Source organism: Melozone crissalis, unplaced genomic scaffold, assembly GCF_028551555.1.
Source record: "Melozone crissalis strain CALT ecotype California unplaced genomic scaffold, PUWL_Pcris_2 ptg000081l_1, whole genome shotgun sequence".
Classification (NCBI taxonomy): Eukaryota; Metazoa; Chordata; class Aves; order Passeriformes; family Passerellidae; genus Melozone; species Melozone crissalis.
In genome coordinates, this window is record NW_026535858.1 from 6,469,626 (window position 1) to 6,496,954 (window position 27,329).

Consider the following 27,329-nt stretch of genomic DNA (forward strand, 5'->3'; position numbering starts at 1 on the left):
GTTCAGATTGACTAAACCATGGGTCTGTGACCACTGGGACAACACACAGGGAAATTTCAGGTCAACAAGACAAGGAAATTCTATGTCCATAATATAAGAAATGCTTTCTTGATTAAAGGAAAAGTGTATAATCTTGTTCAAAAGTAATTTTTCTTCCTCCACACTGCTATTTCAGACTGCATGGAGACAACTTGTTTAAACAAGTAAGAGCACTTTTTCTGTCAAAAACATTAACTCTTGTCTGTTTCCCACTTGAAAATTACTTAAGGAAGCAGGTTGGGTTTTTTCTTTTTTCCATTGCAATGGCAATAAAGTACTGTCTATCTCCTAAAATATTAACACCCTGTCAAACCTTCAAACCTTCTGATCTTCAACTTCCCAGCAAGTCCACAGGGTGTCTACTTACATTATGTAAATGCATGTCAGTCAGAAGGATGGGATATTTAACCAAGCATGGTACTCCTTACTGTATTATTCAGTCCCTAGAGACATTTAAAATAATTTTTTTTTAAAAAAAGCAAATGCAGCTGGTGGAACTTTGGGATCTAACACCTGTCTTTGAGAACATATCATACCTGCTTCCCCTTGTGGTACCAGAATCTCTGCTGGCCAAAAAACTCCCCACACCTTTCCCAGTCCTACAGATCACCTTCCCATTTCCCTCCTGCCTTCCCCGCCTCCAGCTGGGAGCACAAATTGTCCTTCTGGTGCACAATTCCCCTGGAAAAAGCAGAGTTGCTCCAATTAAATTCAGGAATAAGTAGCCCTACTAGCAAATTCTTCTGTACAGCCCAAATGTAAGGAGCACTTCAACTGGAATGTGGTCATGATAAAATGAGTCCAGAAATAAAACACTGACTACATTAATTGCAATCTTGAAAGCACAGGAATGACAAAGGCTGGTTTTCCCTGCTGTTCTGAGGTTGCTGGTCTGGAATGCTGCTTCACTTTCCAGAAGGCAAGAGGCACTTGTTTTAGAGGACTGTGCAGCTTGTGGCACTTTACTCTTTGGTAAATCAGCATGGCAGCAGTGCACTGAGGATATGGAGGAAATCCAGGCATTGGGGGGGATTTGTGGCTCCTTTTTGCAGCTGCAAGTGCTGGTGCTGGGTTACCAAGGTGGGACGTGAAGGGTCAAAGGCTCACCATCTCTGGGAAGCCCCAGGACACGTGGTGGCAGCAACAAATCCATATGAGGAAAGGAGATATTAGAATAATGGGTAAAGTCAAGGAAGAATTATCAGAGTGGCCATGTCCTTCTCATGTCCCTAGTAAATAATGCACATGAAACACCTTCTAGAATAGCCAGAATTGCTGGAAAGGCACCAGAGTTGCAGTGAAATACAGCTGCTTACACTCAGATATCCAAGCTGAAGGAAAACATTGAAGAAGTGTTTTCCAGGGCTTCTTTTAAAGCAGCACGAAGCATGGTGTAAAAAACATTTCCCTGTACAGTAACATGAAAAAGAGGAACATTAAAAAGAGCATCTGCATCTTGCTTTAGCTCATGTTAAATTTCAGCACAGCTCGTGGAAACCACCAACAGCTGCTCCACACAGCCCTGAGCACAAGGAAAAGGAGTTCACTGATGGTGGAAAACTGGAGGCTGCTCCTAGCCCTGTGCCGTCCCAAAAAATATTGTGGGGTGGAAAATCTTGTTCCCCTAGAAGGAAACAGTTTTTTAAAAAACCACCAAGAGAGAGCTGTGCTGTTTGCCTGGTTATGTGAGACCTTCCGCATTTCCGAAGGAGAGAAATTCCAGAGCCGCCTGTTACGAGGAATTCTTCTCCTTGTACTTCTGGTAAGCATCCAGTATCTCCTTGACAACACTTGGATCATCAAGTGTGGTGACATCTCCCATGTTGCTTGATTGCTCAGTCACTACTTTCCTCAGCAGCCTTCTCATGATCTTCCCAGATCGGGTTTTAGGGAGGCGCTTCACCACCTGCAAAGGAGGGAAGGATGAACCATCAATGGAACTGGGGAACTGCTGGAAACCACAAGGAGATCTGGCTGGACTGTCCTAGGCCTGGCACATCCTATTTCATGGCCACAGCTCCTTTGAGGCTCCTGGGAAATGGATCATGATGAAAAACGCATGCATTTTATGATTGGCTTTTTGCAAATATTAAAATGAATATTATATGTGTTGTGTTAGAAAGTAATGCTGTATTAATTCTCTTAAGTACTGTGTTAAATAGAGTTTTAGGTTATAAAAAATGTTAAAATAGAAACGATGCTGTGTAGGATACTTTTCTAAAAGAAAGCACTTGCAGCAAGATAGCAGCCACAGAACACCTCAATCTTTCAGAGAAAAATAATCTATTGCCCTCTTATCAGAAGAAATGAAATTCTTCCTGCCTCAAAGGCATTGTTAGGATTCAGAGGAAGAAGCTGACACTGACCAGACAGAATCCTGTGTTTGAATGGAATTTATGCATCATGTATGAGGTGTATGAATATGCAACAGGCTGTTGCCTTTAAGGGTTAATCCTCTGTTAATGTGGGTCCTTTCTTGGGCTGTTGCTGCCCTGAAAAAGGTACCCGGACTGTCCACAACTCTTTGTTTTTATTGTCTCATATTGTCCTAATTCAATTTGTCCAAATTGTTATTACTTTAATTGCATTACTATTTTTTAATAACCATTTTATTACTATTAAACTTCTAAAATTTTAAAAACAAGTGACTGGCGTTTTTCACAATAATGGAGCACACAAGATTGCATCCAAGGAAAGAAGTGTCACTAGCCATACATTTTATTCTTCTTTTACGTGGATTTTGTTCCCCATTTCCATGTACAGACTGAGTGCTGCAGGATGCACAGCTCCTTTAGGAATCAGGTCCTGAACATGCTGTTAACTATTAAAATCTAATTAAACATGAAAACTTAGGCACAAATGGTGACACAAATCTCAACACATTACCAGTACAGACAGATATATATACATATATATAAAATTCAGCTTTACAGAGCAGGAATATAAAGCAACACAATTCTGCACATCAGCTGCAGGGTCTCCTGCTCCAGGGAGATCCCCTGCAGCTGCCCCTCCCTGCATCCCTCCTGCCAGTGCTGTTTTCCTGCCTCTTTATCCTGCAGGCAGGACACTGAGGGCTGTGTGATGTGACCATTCCCTGCTGCTGGCACCAGTTTCAGTCTCCCACTCACCAGGATGTGGTCAGGCACTGCATACTTTGCTATCTTGGAAGCCACTATGGTTTTGAGCTCTTCTTTGATGTGGTCTGCACGAGCTGTCTGCTCCTTTAGCACTATGAAAGCAAAGGCACCTGGAAGACAAATGAGCAGAAGCCACAAACATCACATTAGATACTGTCTGGAAAGGCCAAGGATGCTCATTTGAATGCTCATTTGAAAGCCAAAGAAGGTTTCAAATCATTCCTATGCACAGTCTAGGGGCTGACAAAAAAACCATTGATGTTTTTTACAAGAGCAAGTCAGACTGCAGCCCTTAAATGATGGCCCAGCCTTTTCCTGGCATCTGTGACTGATGTCAGTGACAATGACAAGTCAACATAAATGACCAAAGTGTCATTGGGATCAGAGGTTGCCCAATGTAAATCAGCCATTCCCATTCTGTTCAGAGGACATTTCTAAGCACAATCCTATTAAAGCAAGTTCTACCACATACACGAACACTAAGTATGAAAACAGTTTAGGGAGTAACAGCCAGGTTAGGAACATGTAGCTATTTTCCTGGCTGTCTCTGTCTCTTGGGGCAGCAGTGCCAGTCAGCCTAAGGATATCTGCCCTCCCATTCCCTCAGCAACTCCTAACATGCAGGGTTAGGATTTAAGGGAAGTGTGTGCAGATGTCATGTCAGGACACTGCTTTTCACATACCTTCTCCTTTGATCTTGTGTGGATACCCAACCACAGCTGTCTCAGGGACCTCAGGGTGATCGGCCTTCAAGAAAAGTCAAGCAAAAATACACAAATCAGAACTGCTGAAAGCCCTACAGGAAAGCTGGATGCCAGTGTCCTGCTGCAGGGTCAGCTGGTGGCCATGGCCACAGCCACGTCTCAGGGAGTAACTCTGCTCTGGCCCTGCTTTTATAAACATAAAATAACTACCCACTGCACACCAAGCTGAATTTGCAACAGCTGGAAAGCCTCTTTCTCTTGCTTTGTGCAGGGCTGTGGTCCCAGATGGCAACTGGCCACTGCCAAACCACAAACAAAACCAGCCTTGCAGTGCTCAGTGCTGCAGAGAGCTGTGGCCAGCTGAGGTAAAAAGGGAACCTGCCAACATCACAGCCCACACTGGACTTGTGTTTATAAGTGTCCAAAGCACACCAGAAAATGGAAAGAATCAGATTTCTTCATTCCCTAACCCAAAATGCATTTTTGTTACTATGCTACACATCAGTGATTATTTCTGTTGCACTGCAGAGTTTAATTTCGACATTCTTCTGCACAGACCAGAAGAAACCATGTATGTGCATCCCACACCCAAGAATGGATTATGTTATCTTAAATTAGCTTAAAATATGAAAGTAAACATCATAGAGCAATCTAGGCACACAAATATATTTTCTTTGACACATGCATACACATACATAGATTGTGAGAGGAACTGGAGCCTGTAGCTGTGGTCAGAAACTTGCACAGACAAAAGAATTACTTTTATAAAGGATAAAGTAGGATCCTGTATTCTATGCAAACACAGCTCAGGTTCATCAGATGTTGCATTTAAGTGCCATTTGCAAGCAAGGCACATCATATAGAAATAAATATACAGGTCAAGCTTTAAATATAAACCCTCTGAGGACTCTTTGTTTTCAATTCCCAGACATAAAATTATTTTCTCTCAAAAGAGCACGCTAGTTTTGCAGCTGACGTAAATCAATGTTGCTTTGTGTTTAACATTGCCTAATTCTCAGGCATGCTCAGCCAGTTCAGATAAGCAGGAACCACAGGTTTAGGGAGGAGAGGTCGGGTATTGTCACAGACATATTTTATGAAAAATCCTTTTGTTGGGATCTTTTCTCCTGAGAAGCTGAGAGACCTCAGAAATAAAATGTAAACATTGATTATCTGCTGCTGTGGAATGCAACAGGTGCATCTTTGATTGGTCTCATGTGCTTGTTTTTAATTAATGGCCAATCACAGTCCAGCTGCCTCAGACTGTGTGGTCAGTCACAAGACTTTATTATAATTCCATTCCTTTCTATTCCTTGCCAGCCTTCTGATGAAATCCTTTCTTCTATTCTTTTAGTATAGTCTTAATATATAATTTTCTTTTAACATAATATATATAATAAAATAATTAATCAGCATTCTGAAACATGGGGTCAAGATTCTCATCTCTTCCCTCGTCCTGGGACCCCTGCGAACACCAAATATATTTTCTTTTACTCATGTAAGATATTAGCAGAGGGGAAGGAAGAAATAGGAGAGACACTTATGAAGTGTCCACCATATAACTGCATCACTGAGAGGTAACACAGCTCTGAGAGCTCAGTTGCAGGCACTGCCCACAGCGTGGCTCCCCTCACTTGCTCATTTGCTGTCTCCTCAATAAGGGAGCTGTCTCCTCTTGCACCTTTGCTGTTCATTGTGCATCAAGCCGTGCCTACGCAGGGGTTTGAAAGCTGCTTTGAAAGGGTCACCCCGCCCCACCGAATATGCCCTGCCAAGGGACCCCCACCTGCTTGGAACTTCTTACCATTGCATCTTCAATTTCTGCCGTGCCCAGCCTGTGCCCACTGATGTTAATGACATCGTCCATGCGCCCTGTGATCTGGTAGTAGCCTTGGTGGCTCCTGTAAGCACCATCCCCTGTGAAGTAGTAACCTGCAGACAGACACAGGGCAGGTCAGCAAGTGCGCCAGTGTGCTGGAATCCAGGACATCCTTCTGCCTGCCCTGGAGGGCTCCAGCCCCTGCCAGGGGCTCAGAGACCTTGGCACAGAGACCCAGACCCCTGTGCCTTTGAGGAAAAAATGACCAACCTTATATGAGGAATTACAGGCCACGAAAGTTTAAGTAGAATGATAGTTTGTCACAGGGTGAAAAGTAGAATTTTGGGGTTTTTAGAATGGGGGGTCCCAAGATGGAGGAATTTGGGTGCGCCTTGTCCTTTTTTCTCCTTCTTCCTGGCCTCCATCTTCTGGGTGATGGTGGCACCTGAATAGCACCAAGATGGTGAAGCTCAGGTGTGGCGGTGTTCAGAGGGGTCCCAGGATGAGGGAAGAGATGAGAATCTTGACTCCATGTTTCAGAAGGCTGATTAATTATTTTATTATATATATTATATATATTAAAACTATACTAAAAGAATAGAAGAAAGGATTTCATCGGAAGGCTGGCAAGGAAAGGAGTGGAATGATAACAAAAGCTCATGACTCTCAGAGAGTCTGAGCCAGCTGACTGTGATTGGCCATTAATTAGAAACAACCACATGGACTAATAAAAGATGCACCTCTTGCATTCCACAGCAGCAGATAACTATTGTTTACATTTAATTTCTGAGGCTTCTCAGGAGGAAAAAATCCTAGCAAAAAGATTTTTCAGAAACATGTCTGTGGCACTCAGGTCTCTGCCAAGATGGACAAATCACTGCAGGCATCGGCAGCAACCAGGGGCTGATGTTCCTGATGTAAAACCAAGCCCAGCCACACAACCCACCATGCTCAGCTGGATTTACAGACCCAAGAGGGGTCTCTGATCTCTCTAAGAGATCATGCCAACATCTGCACAGCAGCTGTGTGCTCACACCTCTTGGTGCACACAGTGCTAAGGCAAAACCACTTCAGATGCCATTTGCCATCATGCCACAGGCCACTGGTCAAGCTCAGAAGTGCTGCTGGCAGCACCCAGTGGAAAAGTCCAGCTGTTCAGCTGAAAGGGAGCAGCTCTATTACATATTGTACATGGGAACACTGCCAGGGTTTTTTTTAATCACTTACACTAGGATGGATGAAAAGCCATTTTCCCTCCTGGCTAACAAAGATCCAGATCCCAGATAACAGTCACTCTCTAGCAGGTGAATGTGGGAGAAACACTGCTAATCAGATCAGCTAAAAACTCCAAACCAGCCCATGATAAGCATGGAGGGTCTAAACCATTTGATGGAAACTGGAAAAGGCCCAAAGGTTTCCTGGAAACTCCAGTGTCACTGAGGAACATCCTGGGACACAGATTGTGCTGGCTCTTCACCAAGCCCATGTTTGGATCTGGATTGTTCCAGTGGCACATCTGAGAAGCAGCAGGCAGCTACTGCTGTGAAATCCAAGGGCGGTTCTTGCCAGGACCCATTACTGCCCTGTTCATGGACTTTCAGTCATGTTTTCTGCCCTTCCAGATCAATTAAACAACTACCAACTAAACACCAACAAGACATAAATGCAAATGTAGAGAGTAATCAGAGACTATGGGGTCATTCAATTTCTTGTGCCAGTTTCCCATTCTTATTATCCAGCCATTTTGTATTTTGTACAATTTTCAGGATTGCCTGTCTAATTCTTGCCACCCTGTAGCTTTCAAATCCCTTTGAATTTTTTCTCCTGAGTGAAGACAGTTGTCTTGTCCAATGTCCTACAAAAAATGTTTCCCTGCCACTTCTAGTTACTTACCAGACAACTTGACCATATTTTAAAAAGGAAGGTTGCATCACAGGGTTAAGATTCAGTGATGCATGAGGTATTTTCCATCCAATATGCCTTTTTCCAAGTGAGATACAAAGCTCCAGAGAAAAGGTACTTGGATTTAAAGCTTGGGCATTAAAGTTTTCTAGAAAATACATCCATTTTGACAGCTAGAAATGTCAACACTACCTAAAACCATCAGGGCCTGCTTGCAACCTGTGACACACACCCCAAGCCACCATGGCACAGAAATATTCAGTATTCACGCCGAATATTCAATATTCAATAATTTCATGCTGAAAATATTCAGTGTGCTTATTAGTGCAGTGAAACTGCCTTCCCTTGGCCCTTTCCTTACCTGGGTAGGCTTTGAAATAGGCATCAATGAAGCGCTGGTGATCTCCATGGATTGTTCTGGCCATGCCAGGCCATGGCTGGGCAATGCAGAGGGCACCAGACACATCATTGCCCTCTATCACCTCTCCCTGCAGGTTCAAGCACAGCAAGGACGGCACAGGTGAGCAAAAGAGGAATAATAAAGAGCTTCTGTGTCATTGATCCAGCTAGAGTCACCCTGTTGCTCACTGCAGGCTGCCAGGGGAGGGTCACAAGTGGAGAAAATAAATGCCAACAATTCTTGTAGACACTTGCAATGCTCTGTTGAGAAATCTGTATGGACAACTGAGATATGCTCTCTCTCTCTCTATATATATATGCAAATATAAATATAAATATAAATATAAATATAAATATAAATATAAATATTTATTAAATATGCAAATATAAATATACACAAAATATAAATATATAAGTATAAAGTTATTAAATGATGTAAATATATAAAGATAAAATGTATAAATATATAAACATATAGATATATAAATATAAAATTATAGAAATATATAAATATAGATTGCTCATCTATTCCACCACTTTTAAGGAGAAACAAGCCTCCTTCTGGATCCTGTTCCTTTGCCATCCAAGAGGTGATTAAAGCATAAAACACACTCCAGCTCCTCACTTGGGCACCCAGCACAGCTCCAACTCACATTCTCATCCATGAGCACAGGCACAATCCCAAAGAAAGGCCTCATAGCCATGGCTGGAACGATCTCAGCTTCCTCCTCTGAGGGCCGTGGGGCAATGCAGATGCCACCAGTTTCTGGGAGAAAAATGAAAAACAAAATATATGTAGTCCATCTGCTGCTGGGTGAAAGCTAATTCCAGCTCTTCTTGGGTCAATAAGAAAACAGTGAAGGCACCTTGCAAGAAAGCCACTGGGAATGGTTTCTGCAGGATCAAGCAGCACAGGCCTGGCATGGGCAGCACTCAGCAGCCCCAACTCCCACCCAGAAGTGATTTTACAGGGAAAGCAGCAGCATGTCAGGGGATTTATCTCCCTCTAGTGTTTCCACAGCTGTCTAAGGTTAGCAGGAAAAACACTTCAGGAGTGTGAATTACTGTTATTACAGAGCATGAGATTAACCCACCCCTTACAGGCAGGTTGAGCTTATTTTCTAGTCGAAATTGAACCTTTTAATCATCCTTTTTCATTCCTGCTGGGATGAACATTAAATCAGACTCCAGCCTTAATGAGGTCTTTTCTATTCTAAATCTAATTCTGAAACACAAGAGAGAAACAAAAACAAAGGAGAGTAAGGCTTTTAAAAATACAGCTCTATAAACAAAGGTGAGTTCTGCCACACGGAGAGTGCATTCCTCTACCAGCTTTGCTGAGCTTGTGAAAATTGAAAGCAGGGGTTGGAATGGCTGATTTTGACCCTGAATTGGCATCCAGCTCTCAAGAAGGGTCTCTGATGTCATTAAGCTTTAGATCTGCAGCAAATGTTTTCACATGTGGCTCACACATAGAAGTATTTCCCGTTTCATCGATGGGCAAGCATTCACCTCATGTTTTCTGTAACTTGTGAAAAGAGGAGCTTGGATTGTTCCAGGAAGAAGCACCTGCTGACCTCTGTTTGCACCAGAACAGGGTCCCTGACTGAGCTGAGGGCTGCCCTTGCTCAGCCACTCCTCATCCTCCATGCAGCACCGAGAGCTGTTCCAGCATGGTGTTTGCCACATCCCAGCCACACACCAGCCAGCAAAGCCTCACTCCTGAGGGAGCTGCACGGTAGCAAGGCTGCCTTAAAAATTATTTGCATGGTGAAGACCTGTTATAAATTGGTTTAGAAGTACCAGTTTTAGCCACTGACAGATGACATCAAGCAAAACTCCTAGGCTCTACCCTGCCCTCATGAAGCCTTTTTGTTCAGAGGGAGAGCTGGCAGGGAAAAGCTGAGTTTCCACATTGTCAGCAGGGTACAAACCCACCCAGGCTTTGGGCAAGGACAGCAGAGTGTGAGCAGGGGATGGGTGCTTGGAACAAGGCTCCCCTCTCACATGGAGAGATCCTGGCTGGCACCAGAGCAGAGCTCTCTGCCATCACAGACAGATTGGAGTGATTGCTCTGGGGAAATCTGCTCCAGAAGCACCAGCCCAGTCTAAATCATGGTGGGACAATGCCAACAACAAAAGCTTCCATGGGGTATCCAGAGGTGTCTTTCAAAACCAGCTTCTCTTCTGTCAGGACCCAGGAATTCCTCTGGGTGACTCAAGACTCTGGCAAGGGGCTCAGAGACCTTGGCACGGAGTCAAAAACACCCGTGCCTTCGATTTTAGCCCATGGAAAAAATTACCAACTCTGTGTGAATGTTACAAGCCACAAGAGTTTGAGTAGAATGATAGTGAATTTGTCACAGGGGGAAAAAGTAGAATTTTGGGGTTTTAGGATGGGGGTTCAAGAGGAAAGATGGAGGAATCTGGGTGTGTCCTGTCCTTCTTCTTCTTCTTCTTCTTCTTCTTCTTCTGCTGGGATGGTGACACTTCTGGATTGGTTTAGAGACAGACTGTCTAACATAGGTGATAAGTATTGAAAAGTTATTGTAAATAAAGTGCACTTAGTTCTTTGTATAAAAACCTAACACCGCCCCAAGGGCAGGCAGTGTGCCACAACCCAACCTGCTGGACAGACCTCAGTGGGTCAGAGAAAGAATGGAATAGATAAGAAAAAATAAACAAAGCAAAACCAACGAATTTGAAAAGCAAAACCAACGAATTTCAACTTCTTTGGTCGCAGAGCTGGGAAAGAAAAGACTTTCTAAAACCTCAGGGGTCACACCTCAGCCACAGAAACCCGATACTCTTCATGGCTGCTTTTTTTGGTGAAATCAGTGAAAAAAGTAGAAATACCTAGTGACTCTTGTGCATCATGAAGAACTACACCTAAAACTCAAACACAGCTTTGGTCCTACTCCTGTCAGTCACAACCTGGTATCTGAACAGCAAGATCCATAGGAATTTTTCATCTGCACTCACCCCACTATTAAAATTGCTTCTCATGATTGCTCTCTCACTCATTTGCCTCATCCAAAGACTTTAAAGTGGATTCTTCAATCACCATTTGCTGATGCCTGCCAGGCTTTATTAGCTGGCAACAGGTTGGTGCTTTGCAGAGCAGTGTCCCGTGGAGGACACAGCAGCACAATTAACCAGCAATTCTGGAGCTGCATGGGAAAGGTGACACTGCAGGACCACAGCCAGCATCCATCACATTGCTCCTCTGATCTCTTCCCACGCTCCTTTTATGTTTAAATGGCATATATAATCTTTCCAGGATTAAATTGGCTTCCTCTTCATTAAAGCATCAACTGTAGAAAAAGCTTGATTCCACTTTCTAATAAAATCAATGTCATGAATATTTATCATGAATTATGCTCCCAGGAGCTGGTAACTGTTTACCTACAAAACTGTGCCTGGCTCAAGGCAAGACCAAGTACTTTGCACTAACAGACTCTTCAGTGGGTGTTTTTTAACCCCTCAGCTGACAAAATCCCAGAAGAAATACAGTTTAATACAAGATATAACACTGTACTTTGGAGGAAATAGATAACACAGCATGAACACTGCATGCACCAGTTAAAAACACCAAAAAGTGTTAGGGCAAAACTGGATTCTCTGGATTCTTCTCAATTCCATCAGTGTGCAGTAACCAACTGCTTCTCCATGGTGTTTTCTTTCAGAGCAGTGAGGAAGAAAGCAAATGATGAGCAAAGACCCAGCCAGTCATCTTCCCTTCTGCTCAGCATGTAGGAACCCAAAAGATTTAAGAAATCAGTAGGTGAAGTAGATAGCAGTTAACATTGCTGCTCTGAATTCTGAGGTGGTTTTATTTCAAATCTGAAAATTAAAAAAAAAAAAAGAGGCTGCAAGTCTGGTCTGGATTAAATGGAACTTGGTTGTGTGCCAGAAGAAAATTTATCACACTGAGATAGGGAGCCTGCTAGCAGGAATAAGGACAAAATCAGGAGCAGCTTGACTGGAAAGGGAATGAATATGCTGCTCAATGGTAGTTCAAGACTGTTTCTCAGCAGAGGCAGAATGCCAGCAGCTGTGCTCCTGTCTCCATGGCAAACTGGATCTCATGACTTGAGGAGGACATATTGCAAGACACCTCTAGCAACTCCTGAGTGCTGGTGCCAGAAAAGAGAGAGGACTGGGTGCTGAGGAAGGAGCCAGGAAGGATTTCTTCAAGCAGGGCCCCACCAGGCAGTGCAGCCCCACTCTGGGTACAGCAGAGACTGGAGACAGCACTCTCTGTGTCCAGCAGCTTGCACACAGCAAAAAACCTCAACTGCTGCACTCAGCTGGGCCAAGCATGCTGCCAATACACAAGTGCATCCTTTCTGAGGCATCAGAGCTTCAGGGTCAATCCAACCACAGAACATCAATTCAATCATGGGAGGACGTGCTCTTCAGCAGCCCTGCTGGGGGATGGCACTGTCCTCCTGGCACCTGGTGGGCAGCCAGCAATCTCCACTCACTCCTTTCCAATCTGCACCAGGTCCCTTTGACCACACAGCTGTTTTCCATCCTGCCCTGATCATTCCCAGAAAGGAGAGCAAAGCACACCTAGGTATAGATTGTGGCCATGTGGTGCTTTCAGTGCTTTTGCATGATAACACCATAACAAGGTTAGTACAGTTAATAAGCTGAATATGAGTTTTGCAATTCAAGCTGACTATTGCCAGCTTTGCCCAGAAATTCAATCTCTGCCTCATCATTCTAGCAGCAATTGGCATTTTCCAGCACTCAAAATGTCAAAGAACATTTAGAAGAAAACAAAAAAACCAACACTGCTGTTGCTTTTGTAAAACACATTCTGCACATAACATTGCTGTTACTCCCCAGGGACTCTCCAAGGCTTATCCAAGTGCCAGGAGGGATTTTTTGACAGACTTGTTGGATCAAACTGAAATGTGCTGATCCCTCTCTCCCCACCAGCAGCCTGTCAATGGTCAGGGTGCCCTGTGCTGCCTCTCACCTGTCTGCCACCACGTGTCCACGAGGGTACAGCGCCCTTCTCCCACCACCTGGTAGAACCACTGCCAAGCTTCCTTGTTGATGGGCTCTCCCACTACACCAAAACAAGAAAGAAAACAGCCTGAGACCCAGGAGACTGCAGGCAGTTCATTCTCCCTCTCGGTGCACCACAAGCTGAGCACAAGATCTCCAAGCAGAACGCTCACCACCCTTTTCTTGGGATGCACCAAGGACTGCGATGCGCTCCTGTAAATGAGGATTGACTTTTTCCAGAAGGACCAAAAGGCAAGAAATTAACATCACTGAAAGTAACTAATCAATGCAGGTCATGTAATAAGAACCTCCAGAATAGAAAATGATGCAGGAAAATGCTGCTTGGGTCACCTATGACAGTAAAATTCAAAGTGATGCTCTTTAACTTTAGATAAATATTATTTTTTAGTCAAGAATGTGATCCTGCAAAATAATCTAGGAAACAGGCAATCATCCAAAAGTTCAATGGACCCAGAATGTGATTTTTTTGCTTCTTCTGCTGAGAAAATATTTGAAAAGCCAGATACAGAGCCTGCTTTATCATCTTTTTTCTAACCACATTCCATGTGATCAGCTGAGCTCCTCTGGCATCTTCATTTCACCAGCTAGAACCCTTTGTGTTTTTCAGATGAAGATTTCATGTCCCTTACCTGAACCCAAAACCCTCAGGGAAGATCTGTCATATTTCTTCACCCACTCTTCTCCATAATTCAGCAGCAGGCGTATCGCCGTAGGTGCGCCGTAGAACTGATTAATCTTCAACCTTTGCACCACTTCCCAGTAACGACCTGCAAATCACAGAGTGCCTTTTCCCCTTTCCAGCACTGATATACTGCTGCAAATGCTCAGCTGAAAGGTTAACAGCCAAAGCTTGGAGCTATTGCTACTGTGAGTACACAGCAGAAGCAATGGCAGCCTCTTTTCCCTACCCTGGATTCACAGATGTTCCTGAGTGTTGTACACACATGATCCAAAGCAATGGAGCTTACCTCTCCTGAGCAGGCAGGTCACCCTGGGCAGGTCTCTAAACCTCTTTTACCACATCCAGCCAAACCTTTTCCCACCACTTCCTCACCTGGGTCAGGGTACACGGGAGTGCTTTCAAACAGGACAGAGGTGGCTCCATTGCAGAGTGGTCCATACACAACATAGCTGTGTCCTGTGATCCAGCCAATGTCGGCCACACAGCCGAAAACATCGCCTTGCTGGTAGTCAAACACATACTGCAAAGATAAATGTAAGGCCAGCTGATTGCCTGGTGCAGGTGCTGGGCTGGGCATCCAGCTGGGAGCAGGAGAGTGCACGGGGCAAGCGGAGCCACGGACACACAAATAGCAGCCTGAGGTGAGAAGGGAATCAGAGGGACCAGCACCAGGGCTTCCAGGCTCCTGGCACGTTTGCAAACACGCAGGAACCACAGCTGTACCAGCAGCTGCTCAACAAAGCTCCAACCAAAGCTCAGAGCCTTGGGTACCTAAGGATGCCTTCTCCAGCCTCTCCACACAGTAGAGCTGATTCTGAGTCGCAGGGAAACTGCAGACCACAGTCTCAGATCCTTCACCAATATCAACAGATTTCCATCTGGAGAGATCTGGATCACCTACCTGGAGATAGGTGCCCATAAGACATTTACTGAGAAAAATTCTTAGCTGCTCAGCTTCTCTATATGACTGCATCACTTTCCAGATGCTACCCTCTCCTTGCTTATCAAATTCAAGATAAAGATCTTGGGGAACTCATTCTCTTCTCTTGGATATGGCAAATGCTTCCCACTGTAAATCTAACTCCTCTACCATATGGTGAAGATGTTCTGACTCATAAGGAGTCAGGTTTATGGATCAGAACTAAAAAAAAACCCCATGAGTGTGTGGCAAGAGTGTCACATGTGAGTGCAAAGACCACAGAGATCACACAGGGCAACTGGTCTCTCTATCTAGAAAAGACAATTCTCACCTCACTTTTCCATGTGCCTTTCCCTCTCATGCGCTCTGCAGGTGGAGAAAATGCACCAGTGTGCAGATCTACCTTCTGGACTAAGGAAGAGATGCTTTGGTGTTTATGCTGTCACTTAGGAAAGCTGATATAAAAAAAATGTCCTTCATGACACTTGAACATTCAAATCTTCTAAAAATTCAGCCATGTCAGCCTAAAGAAGGAAAACCTTCACATGAATCGTGTGTGATTACAAACAGGGTGATACCACTAAAACCAGATGGGGATCTTTCACCACAGTCCTCTCCTCATCTCACTGTTACCTTTTAATATGCAGACCTCAGACCAGAAGCTTCAAGAAGCAGTGCCTTGACTCTTTCCATTTTCATGAGAAAAGAGGTTAAAACATTTTCCCTAGATCACCCAGAAAAGCAGAACAGAAGTGCAACCACAAGAGGAGAAATACAATGTTTGTTCTTCAGAGAACAAGTACTATGTGAGGAAGCTGTTTTAAGAGTCCAGGCCCTCTCTGAAATAAAAAAGTGCATCTTCCCAATGCAAAATACTACAATAATACCCACATTACCAATGCCAGTAAGATTCTTTCCAGAATCTCCTCAGCTGTAAATTTTGGGCAGCCAACATTGGCACGTTTTAAATGCAAGAGCAGCACTGCCATTTCCTTGCATTCATAATTCTGTGTTCAGGTTTGCATAGTATCATATTGCTCAGAACAAATCCTGGAGATTAATTACACAGCTCAGATGCTTTCCAGCTTGTTTACAACCAATAAACCAACAGGGCAGCAAGCAGAGAATGCAGCACTCCTCCCTTGTCAGCACTGATAAAAGGTAAGTGAACCTTTCTCAGAGGGGGCAGCTGAGTTACCTTGTGTGTGAGAGCAGCATACAGCAGGTACCCAGCCTGGGTGTGAACAATTCCTTTGGGTTTCCCAGTGCTGCCTGAGGTGTACAGCATGAAGAGCACATCTTCACTGTCCATGCTCTCTGGAGGGCAGACAGAATCTGCCTTGCTCATCTCCTGAGAAAGAAAACGTGGTAATGACAGAAAGACTGGTTATATGGAGCCAAGCATCACTCCCTCTGTAAGCAAGGCCACAGCATCCAGACACAAGAGCCACCACTGCTGCTGCTCCTCACAAATGTCCATGGATGTATCACAACTCAAATGGGCTCACCTGGTGGAAAGGTTCCTAACACAGCATCTAACAGTTCCACCAGTACCTCTGCTGGGCAGAGAAGTCAAGGAGAACTGGCCAGATAAAATAACATTTCTGGGGAAAAAATGGTAAGTCATAGCTGCTTACATTTCAAGCCTTTGCAAGCTGCTGGTAGAAATCCAAAATGTGACTGCAAACACTTGACAGCAGCAGCAAGGCTGGCTGGGTATTGTTAGTACTTTCCTTTTCCTGTAAAATCTGCAGTGCTGCAGTTAAACTGTGTGTTCACCTCCCTTCCCTGGCCCCAGCAGTGGATGACTGTCCTGTCTATCCTCAAATTCTAATTTTTCTTCCCAGCAGAAGAGTGCTTTACTCTCCTGCCTCTGTCACTCTCTTTACATTCCCCTGTTTGGCCAGCTGGGTGAGATACTCTCCTCACCCCCACAGGAGGGAAGGATGCAATGCCCTGCTGGGCCAGAGCCTCTCTCGAGCTCTGTCCTGTCCTGATGAATAATTCCTGCCAGAATTATTAGGTGGCCCCTTGGAGGAATTTCTTGGAGCTGCCTTTTTATGAGAATACACTGTAAACACACTGTACTTACAAGTGAACATTACCATCAGTAGGTCCAGTTGTTTCAAAGTGTCTGACAAACAAAGCTTAATAAAATAGGAAGAGTTCACAAAATGTAATTCTTAGCCTCTGAGTTACAGCACTGCTGCTCATCTCAGGTATTTCTCATGACATTTCAGCACTGCCAATTCAGGTTGACAGTTTTTGAAACAAAGATGGAATCCTCATATGCTCCATTACAACATGAGGTTAAATTTTGCAGTAAGCCATTGCACAAGAGCTGGAAAGTACAGCTGCTGTAAAGATCAGCAAGGACAGTTAACACCAATAACTGTTTCATTCTTGTTTTGTTTCAGATCCCAAAACTGACAATGGGATGAGCTCAGCTCTTGGATCACTAAAATACCTCAGGCTGTTTGCAGACCAAGGAAAACAATCAGAATGTCCTTTGTGGAGTAAGGAGTAAGACAATTTCTGAGTAAAGGTTTTAACTTACTCTACTACTTCTTCCTATCTCATGTGACCAGCACAGAGACTCTTGAGCAATTATCTTGCCAGCAGATTAGCTTTTTCCAGGCATTATTAGCATGAGTAGTTCCTGTTTACTGCTGCCAGCAAACTGATAAAGCTACTTCTGCATTAGGCTGGGATCCCATGTGTGCCAGCTAAACACATAAAAACAACTGCTGTTCTCTTCCCCAGGAAGCACAGGCTCTAAATATTTCCAAGCCATCACTGTTCTACCACCATGGGACAGCCACAACACTGCTCATGGCTGGATGAAGCCTCTCCAGGAACTTCATTATTTCTGCACTGCCTTTCAGCAGGGTCCAGTCTGAGTGCACATGCAATCCATAACACAGTGTCTGAACACGGTAAAATAACAACAGCCACGATGGTCTCCATGGCCTCTGGGTCTCAGGAAACACCCCTTAAATCTCAGCACTGTTTGCAAGACTTGTGAAATGGAGCAGCACAGCCCCTGCCCATGCTGAGATAAACCAGACATAGATTGAGCTGCTTGGACTCACAATCCTAGCAGGCTGTAAATACAGGCAGTCCATTTGAGGATGAAGATGCTGTAAGGAGCAGAACTCAGGTCCCAAAAGCACTTATGGAGAGAAAGATTATCCTGGCCAACACTCAGACCTGAAAGGAGTTATCCAACAAGAACATACCTCTTCAAGGGGAATATCACGGTCACCCATGTGGACTTTGTTATCTGTCCTCTGAGCCACAAACACATGTTTGATGCTTGGACAGCTCTTCACAGCTTCATCCACAGTTGCCTTCAGCTCTACGGTCCGGCCTCCCCTGACTCCCTGGTTGTATGTGATAACTGCTTTGCATCCAGCTAAAAAGAGAAAGAGTCAGCATCCTCCAGGCTAGTATGCACACCCAGCTTTCAATACTTTGGGGCTGATGTACAGGACAACATGTGTGACAAACACTCAGAACTGCTGTCAGTCAAAAACCAGTCAGTGTCACTGATGAAAGCGCTTTAAAACCTGAGACACACAGAGATTAAGGGTAGCTGGGACTTCCATAGGTTATCCAGTCCAAGGCAGGGTCTGCTTCAGCTAAACCACTCCTGACAGCTATCCCCTCCATCTTCCTAAAACACTCCAGTGGCATCTACCCTACCCTCTCCCCAGCAGTCCACTCCAAAGCCTATCATGAATGTGAGGAAACCTTTCCCAACACCCAGGCTCAGTGTCACTCACTGCAGTTTAAACCATCCATCCCTGCCTGGCAAAGCTGGCATGGTGAACAGCTTCTTCCCAGCTCCCTGTCTGAGGGGTAACTAAAACATTTTCTCTGCAGATCAACTCCACTGAAAAGAAGAAAAGAACATGACAATTTCTGTACAACTTATTCCCTCAAACTAGCCACAAAGAAACTGGTGTGACTGCTAGGACATGAGCCACTGGCTATTTCCTTCTTCTGTTGCTATTTTTAGCATCACTTTTTACCTAATCACAATGTACAAGTACTTTGGGGCTGAGAACAGCTCAGTCTGCTGGTAGAAGGGCTCACAGAGCAGGGGCAGGCTGCCAACACTTCCAGTACTGTACATAAATCACAGGATCCCAGCTGAGAATGCAGAATTAGTTCTGTCCGAGAGTATCAAAGAGACACTGCAATTATACTGCAAAACAACAAATCAGGCCCTATCCCTAAGCTCTACTTTTCCTTCCAGTTTCACTGCTGTCAAGCAATAACCCAGTGCACACTGAATGTTAAGCAATTTATTAATATTCCAAGGCCCGAGGACACGGCATGTGTCACTCAGGACAAGGCTCCTCACTGCACTCTGCAGGGAAGGGCGAGCTGCCCTGCCAGGCAAGAATGAACCAAGAAAACTCTTCCTGCCAAGAAAACACAAGGCTGGGACATGCCTTGGAGCTCTGAAACAGAGGTGTTTGTTCCCCAGGCTGCATCTACTCACAGTCCATGATCCTGCCAGCCAAGGACTCGGCGCTGAATCCAGCGAAGACCACGGTGTGAACAGCACCGATCCTGGCACAGGCCAGCATGGCAGCCACCGACAGCGGGGACACAGACATGTAGATGGCCACCCTGTCCCCTTTCTGGATCCCATACTTCTTCAGCGTGTTGGCAAGGCGGCAAGTCAGATCCTGAAGTTCCCTGTGGCACAGAAGGAACGCTGTCATGTGGCTGCACAACCTGGCTGACACGGGGCTGAGCAAAGAAAAGATGGACTCGGGCGTAGTGAGGCTCCATGGTCACCTCTGCACCTCATCTCAGCAGGGCAGGGCATCTTAAAGAAAGGTGGCCTGGGGCAGGCTGGTGGCCAGGCTGCTCCTGCCACTGTGGAGAGGAGAAGAAAGGGCAGAGTGGTGCTTGCTGCAGAAGGACAGGAGAGAGAGCTGCAGGCACTGTCCAGAGCTGCAGGGCTGTAATGTGGCCACAGCAAGCCAGGTGCTGTCATGCTGCCTCCCTGTGAAAAACGCATGTATTTTATGATTGGCTTTTTGCAAATATTGAAATGAATATTATATGTGTTGTGTTAGAAAGTAATGCTGTATTAATTCTCTTAAGTGGTGTATTAAATATAGTTTTAGGTTATAAAAATTGTTAAAATAGAAACTATGCTATGTAGGATACTTTTTTTAAAGAAAGGACTCGCAGTGAGATAGCAGCCACAGGACACCTCAATCTTTCAGAGAAAAAGAATTTATTGCTCCATTATCAGAAGAAATGAACTTCTTCCTGCCTTGAAGGCACTGTCGGGATTCAGAGGAAGAAGTTGACACTGACCAGACAGAATCCTGTGTTTGAATGGAATTTATGCATCATGGATGAGGTGTATGAATATGCAACAGGCTGTTGCTTTTAAGGGTTAATCCTTTGTTAACGTGGGTCCTTTTTTGGGCTGTTGCTGCCCTGAAAAAGGTACCCGGACTGTCCATAATTCTTTGTTTTTATTGTCTCATATTGTCCTAATTCAATTTGTCCAAATTGTTATAACTCTAATTGCATTACTATTTTTTAATAACCATTTTATTACTATTAAACTTCTAAAATTTTAAAAACAAGTGATTGGCGTTTTTCACACTCCAGAAATCAGGGCTCATTTCAGTCACTCCTGATGCCTTTTTTATCCAGTCAGGATAAAATGGCTGGATGTTCCCATCCAGCCACTGGGAACACAAGTGGGATAAACACAAGATGGAATGGAAGTGTTGTCCAAAGATTTGCCGCACTGGTTAAGTGGGGCAACAGCTGGGAGTGCTCCTCAACCAGGAGCTTCTCTTTGAATTGCAAGGGTAAGCAACACGTTTGCATGCACGAGGAAAGACAGGCGGACTCTGGAAGGACTTGTATGAGGGGCAGATTGTACAAGATTCTCATCCAAGCTGGATCACCTGCAGCCCAAGAGCCTTGCAGAACACAGGAACTGCTGCCACCCTTGCACTGAGAAACTCAGGAACACCAAGAACGGGAACAAAGTCTCTTTTCATGGGACTCTGCTATGACACAGTGACAATAGCAAAAACGTTCCTCTGAGGAACGAAAAAGCACTCTGTGGGCAAGGGCTTGCACACTCCCTTATCCTGATGCCTGCACAGGGGATAAATAAAATAAACCTGGGACCAGGATGCTGCCATGGAGTGAACAGCTCTGTGCGCCTGCAGTGGAAGGGCTTTGGGAACAAGGAATAGAGGAGAGGTCTCATGCCAAGGGAGGAGGCGCTGACAAGGGGCAGCAGAGCTCTCCTTCTGGTGCCAGTCATCAGCTCTGAGGAGCACACTGGCAGGGTCTGCCAGGAATTGTCCTTTGGGTTCATGAAGTACCAAGGCCCAGAGAAGAGAAACATCTTTACCCTTCAGCATGTTCATCATCAACCTGCCACCTGTGAACCCTTAGGGGTTCTAAGCTACACCACCAGGGACCTCATAACTTTTAACATAGAAATTAATTTGGAGAAGGTTACATTCCCTAATAAGATGTAAAGCATGAATTCTTATCTTAAGTATCCTCTTCTTCCATAACTGGCAATAGCAGCAAAAAAATCCCAATTTTCAGCTGGTGGCTAAGCTGCAAATAAAATGAAAAGTTGTTTCTGGTTCATTAAAAATTATTTTGTTCCTTTTTTTAAACCTTTGCGAGTCAGAAATAAAAGCTGAAATGCTCTGCTTTGGAAATATCAAAACTATGAGCTGAGAATAAGTAATTATTGGTGTCCATCCCTTAACTTGTCTTAAACCAAGAGAGAAGACAAGGAAAATGAGACAAATCCAAGGCACAGCACTTCATATTATTTATTCTATATTATTTATATTTATTCTATATTATTTATTCTATTTATTCTAAGACTATTCCTGTATCATCAAGTAAAAAGAGTCCATTTCTGAACTCAGAGAGGTGGCCAGACGTGTTCAGTGCCAGTTCTCTGGTAACAGCTGCCCCTGCAGTGACCACAGGCCTGCAGAAAGCAGGGATGGAGCAGCTGCACCCCAGGCTGAATTCTCCCCAATCCCTTGTAGTGGAAAATCAGCCTAAACTCAAAAGCACAACATTGAACCCCTCTTCCCAAGCCCCTCATGACCATGGAGGTGCACAGATTTATTATTTTGCTTTTACTGAGCTCATGAACTGAGCAACTCTGTGCAATAATGAATTTCCACCCAACCATTGGTTTGTCCTAAAAGGCCACATTTTCTGGTCTGGAATTTAGCTGATGCTGCATTAAAGAAAAACTTCAATGAGGATAAATAGCAAAGAGGCAAAACAAAAGGTGCTCAACTACAAAGCACATGAAGGGAAACCAGCCCAGAGAGACAGCTGTGAGAAAGTAAAAGGAAAACTTTTTATCTGCAATGGAAAATACTCAAGTGCTTTCTGAGCTGCAGCCTCTTTCTCCTATACAGAAATGCCAGAGTATCTCTGTCTAAGGTTTGTTTTTTGATCAACTCCATGATTCCTCTTGTTCCTTTTGCTTATTCAGGATTTGGTGACCACAATGGCAGAAGCTCTCATTGTTTTTTATGATTAACCCCAATTTGACATTTGCTTAATGAGCCTGTGTAAGTAAGGTGATAGACAACATGGATCAGTCTTCACCCATGGATCTATCTGCCTCTTCTTTGTAATGCTGGGAGAGAAAAGCCTTGGGAGTCCCTCAGAGCTGCAGCACATGGAGGAATGCACACAAAGGTGAGGAAAAGGTGAAGCCAAGAACTCCAACAAAGACATCCACAAATCCCTGAGCATCAGGGATGTCTTTTGGCTCCTGTGGCAGCAAGTCAGGCTTGCTCTCCAGTTCAAACCAAGAGCAACTGCAACCCTCAAACCCAGCAGTGCCCCACCCCTGACACTGAGCATGGACACTGGCCAGGATGGTGTTGGTAGCATGGCACATCCACCTGCTGCCTGCATTCCCTGGAAGAATTCCCAGTGCAGCCACTCAGAGCAGGGCACTGCACCCAGCAGAGGGAGGCAGGAACAACCAGCAGAGAGGAACAAAGCCCACAGAAGGTGCTGGAGGCTCTGTGCAAGCAGGGCAGACAGCAGGAGGATCTCAGCAGAGCCACTGCAGGAGAAGGAAATGTGCTGCAAGCCAAGGGAAGTGCTCAGCCCCTCCGGACACAGAAACCGCGGGGTCAGTGCACGGCAGCAACAAACTGAGGATCCTCTGCAAAAGCAAATTGAAAGAGCTGAGAACAAATTGGACAGGAAAACACTGCTCCAGTGGGTAAAGTGTCAGAGCAGAGAGGAGAAAGGGAGAAGCAGCAACCAGAAGGGGAGACCATTTGCTAAGGAGAAAGAGCAAGAGATCCAGTCTGTGCATTTAGAACAAAGCAAGCCAGGACAGTGGCAGAGGCATCAATGAACACACACAAAGGACCAGAAAGAGACATGTGGACCTGCTGCTGGACAAATGTGGGTATCAGTAGTGACCAACAGGGCCTATTTCTTTCTGTATGACTTAGGATTTGAGTGTTAAGGGCTAAAACTAATAACTAACGTTTGTTTCCCTCTCTATAAGGTGAGCTTCCATTTTGCCCATAGATAAGGTTTGAGCCTGTTGTGTTCCAGACCCATCACTCACACTGCAGGCATCTCCTCAGCTACCACAGCACAAGACCTACAAGGCTGGCCCCCCAACAGAGCCAGCACATCATTGCTCAGGCCAGTCCTTCTGTTTAATCCAACAGACAGCACTCCTCTGTCTCCTGTCCTCACATCTCTGTTCAGGAACTGACAGACCATGTTTCTCCCAGATCCAGCTCCCAGAGCCCACTGCTCAGTGCAGTGTCTGGAACAAGTTCTGTGAAAGCCATCAGCACCACGTGGCCCTTCTCTGACGCATTTCAGGGATGCTTTGCACAAACAGCACTCCAGTAAGACTCCAGACTCCAGTAAGACTCCAGTAAGAAGCCTGACGTTACCTTTTGCCACAGCAAGACAGCATGCAGCTTTCTAAACAAAGGAAGCCAGTTCCTTTTACATAAAAACAAAAAATTGCAGCAAGACCTTCTTTGGGAAGCCGCCTTTTGCAAAATTATTCTAGACTTTTTCTTAATGCATTCAATGCCATATACAGGCTTTGACAGTACCTGGTTTAGAGCCTCACCCCAAGCCATGTTCTCTGCTGTCATGGCACAAAAGCTGGGTTGACAATTTCTTGCAGCAATCAGTTTATTTCCTGGAACCATTGTTTGGATTAGGCTGAAACTGTTTGAAAATTCAGGCCAAGTGTCCAAAGTGGGCATCAGAGCACAACTGCCCAGCCTTCCTGCAGACATCCTGAACCCACGGCAGAGGAAACCCCTTGTAACCTTTTTCAGGTGAGAAAGTGAAAAATCCATGAGCTGTCTTGGATGGGGAAAGCTGCAAGCCTGGGCGAGATTTACTTGCAACCTCAACTTACAAAGGCAGCTCTGGAAAAGAGTTTTGCTGCCAATGGCAAGCACCACCATGGCTTCCAGCTACAGTCTTCACTGTGATCTCTAATACAATTTCATCTGTTTTAGCTCAGGCTTAGGAATCCATTTTTAAAGGCATAGCTGTCATGTTGCTCATGAAGATGTCCAACCACTTCCCTCCCACCTACCTAGGACCCTGATTTCTGCTCCTTTAGCTTTCCTCCTTCCCTACTTTGTATTTTGCATTTTGAATTCTCCCTCTGGCAGCAACATTTTCTGCACCAAAGTGATCACCCTTCTTTTGAGAAAGTGGGCAAGTAAATCTCGCCCAGGCTTGCAGCTTTCCCCATCCAAGACAGCTCATGGATTTTTCACTTTCTCACCTGAAAAAGGTTACAAGGAATTTCCTCTGCCTTGGGTTCAGGATATCTCCAGGAGGGCTGGGCAGTTGTGCTCTGATGCCCACTTTGGACACTTGGCCTGAATTTTCAAACAGTTTCAGCCTAATCCAAACAATGGTTCCAGGAAATAAACTGATTGCTGCAAGTCTTTTGAAAAACAGGTTAGCTAATGCATTCTGCTGCCCACTTCCCACAGCTCCCACTGACAACAGCCATGGATTCTGCAGATCCACTGGGTCACAGGTGGATAAACTGCAGAGACCAGAGAGAATAAATAGCTCCATGTCACACAGGGGAGGGCTGGCATAACTTTAGCTGCTGTCTTCAACACCTCCTGTTGTTGAATTTACAGAGGCTGCAACCCAACAGCTCTGGCCACCAACTCCACCTACTTTTAAAAGGCACAGAACCTTTAAAAACCCAGCTCAGCAATGCACTGGGGAATTCCTCTGCAAGGTTTCAAAAGCCCTGACAACACCCACAGAGCAGGACAAAACACTCCTGGTCTGGCTGGACCCTTCTGACAATAAATTCAGCTGCCAGCTCACAGCACCACAGAGCTGCTAAGCCACTGCCCCACCAATGAGCTTTTGGTGGCTCAGCCTCTGGAGAGCCAGAGAGCCTCTCAAAAACTGATTTGCATGATCTGTCCCCACTTTGCTGAGTGCAGCCACCAGAGCCCAAGAGGGTTGTATTCCCTGTTAGTACAAAGCAGTGAAAAACCAAATCTCCTGGCTACTCATTCAAAACCAGAGATGATTTGAAACTCAGCTAAATTTCTGCTTGACAGAAATGAAACCCACAGGGAAGAAAAAGCAAAAATGGCCAGTGAACATTTTTTTTCCTGAAAGGCTGAGTTGCATCAGCTAGAGAGACAGGACAAAACTCAGCAGGGAAAAATATCATCACAACTGGGATTGTAAGGGCAGCCATCATCTCCTGGTGCAAAAATGAAATGTTTCACCCATGGCTTTGCCCACCAGCAGATGTTTGGATTCCTTCCCTAGCACACAGCACTTGGACTCTGCTGCACAAACACAACCCACCTTGCTGACAGGGATGTGAGCTGACTGACAGCACAGCCCACCAGCTCTTTGCCCACAGTGGAGGCAAACTGAGGCTTTTATTTCTGCCAAGGATGAGCTGGCTGGGACAGCACTTCCAGGGCAGCTGTGTTTCCAGCCAGTGCATGGAGGACTGTCACAGGCATCTTTTATGAAAAATCCTTTCCTTAGGATTTTTCCTCCTGAGAAGCTGAGAGGCCTCAGGAACAAAATGTAAACATTGATTATCTGCTGCTGTGGAATGCAACAGGGGGATCTGTGATTGGCCCATCTTAGATGTTTATAATTAATGGCCAATCACAGCCCAGCTGGCTCAGCTCTTTGTCCAAGCCACAAACCTTTATTATTCATTCCTTTCTATTCTTAGCTTAGCTAACCTTCTGAAGAGAACCTTTTCTTCTATTCTTTTAGTATAGTTTTAATGTAATATATATAATAAAATAATAAATCAAGCCTTCTAAAATACAGAGTCAGATCCTCGTCTCTTCCCTCAACATAAGACCCCTGTGAACACCATCACAGAGGACAACCCACTGATGAAGGTTTTTCCCTTCCTCAGGGAGGAGAAAGCCTGTTCCAGCCCTTTTCCTGCACATCCACCTTCTTCCTGTGCAGGCTGTGATGGGAACAAGGCCAGCACTCAGCTGTTTTCTTGTCCCTGACAGCTCCCCTGAGGAGAAGGCAGAGGACCAAGCCAGCAGCTGCATCTTTCCTTGTGTTGCCCAGGGCTTATCTCTGAGGAGAAGCAGCTCACAGCAGCAAGCTTTGCAAAGCAGATAATGCAGAAAACTGGTGCCTTGCAGTATGTTGCACATAAGCCCTGGACAGCTCTCTCCCAGCTGAATCCATGACCTTACTCAAAGCTGGTCCATGAGGCAGCGCCCAAATCAAAGTCTTTGTTTTCCTAAAGTGCTTGAAAAATGCATGTATTTTATGTTGGCTTTTTGCAAATATTAAAATGAATATTATATGTGTTGTGTTAGAAAGTAATGCTGTATTAATTCTCTTAAGTACTGTGTTAAATATAGTTTTAGGTTATAAAAATTGTTAAAATAGAAACGATGCTTTGTAGGATATTTTTTTTAAAGAAAGGACTGGCAGCAAGATAGCAGCCACAGGACAATTAAGTCTTTCAGAGAAAAATAATTTATTGCCCTGTTATCAGAAGAAATGAACTTCTTCCTGCCTCGAAGGCGCTGTCAGGATTCAGAGGAAGAAGCTGACACTGACCAGACAGAATCCTGTGTTTGAATGGAATTTATGCATCATGGATGAGGTGTATGAATATGCAACAGGCTGTTGCTTTTAAGGGTTGATCCTCTGTTAACGTGGGTCCTTTTTCAGGCTTGTGCTGCCCAGAAAAAGGTACCCGGACTGTCCATAACTCTTTGTATTTATTGTCACATATTGTCCTAATTCAATTTGTCCAAATTGTTATTACTTTAATTGTATTACTATTTTTAATAACCGTTTTATTACTATTAAACTTTTAAATTTTTTTTAAAAAGTGATTGGCGTTTTTCACACTCTGAGGCTGCTGTGCCATTAATAGAGCACCCAAACCCCAAGGAAAGGGGCATCTCTCTTCTGCCAAGACATGTCCAGCATCCCTCATTCCCCCTTTCCACTGAGGCTGATGTGCTGCAGAAGGCTCACCAAGGACCACCAGCATCCCAGCTCCTGGGCCACCTTCTTCCCCGATAGGCTTTCCTTCACAAAATTTCCAGCTCAAATAGGGCACTACTGCAAAAGGCTTTCAACTGAG

General features: G+C 44.7%; 1 protein-coding gene across 1 annotated transcript in view; it reads right to left on the bottom strand.

The window, feature by feature from the left end:
* The window catches only part of ACSS1 (acyl-CoA synthetase short chain family member 1), a 32,843-nt gene continuing 5,514 nt past the window's right edge, over positions 1-27,329 (bottom strand). Inside the window, exons 3-14 of the mRNA XM_054290125.1 lie at positions 19,155-19,354; positions 17,884-18,059; positions 15,843-15,995; positions 14,098-14,245; positions 13,673-13,810; positions 12,991-13,083; positions 8,657-8,769; positions 7,966-8,092; positions 5,688-5,815; positions 3,863-3,926; positions 3,171-3,289; positions 1-1,945 (exon numbers count right to left, since the gene is read on the bottom strand). Coding sequence (XP_054146100.1) covers positions 1,772-1,945; positions 3,171-3,289; positions 3,863-3,926; positions 5,688-5,815; positions 7,966-8,092; positions 8,657-8,769; positions 12,991-13,083; positions 13,673-13,810; positions 14,098-14,245; positions 15,843-15,995; positions 17,884-18,059; positions 19,155-19,354 — 1,633 coding nt within the window. The 3' untranslated portion in view covers positions 1-1,771. The remainder of the gene's footprint in view (positions 1,946-3,170; positions 3,290-3,862; positions 3,927-5,687; positions 5,816-7,965; positions 8,093-8,656; positions 8,770-12,990; positions 13,084-13,672; positions 13,811-14,097; positions 14,246-15,842; positions 15,996-17,883; positions 18,060-19,154; positions 19,355-27,329) is intronic.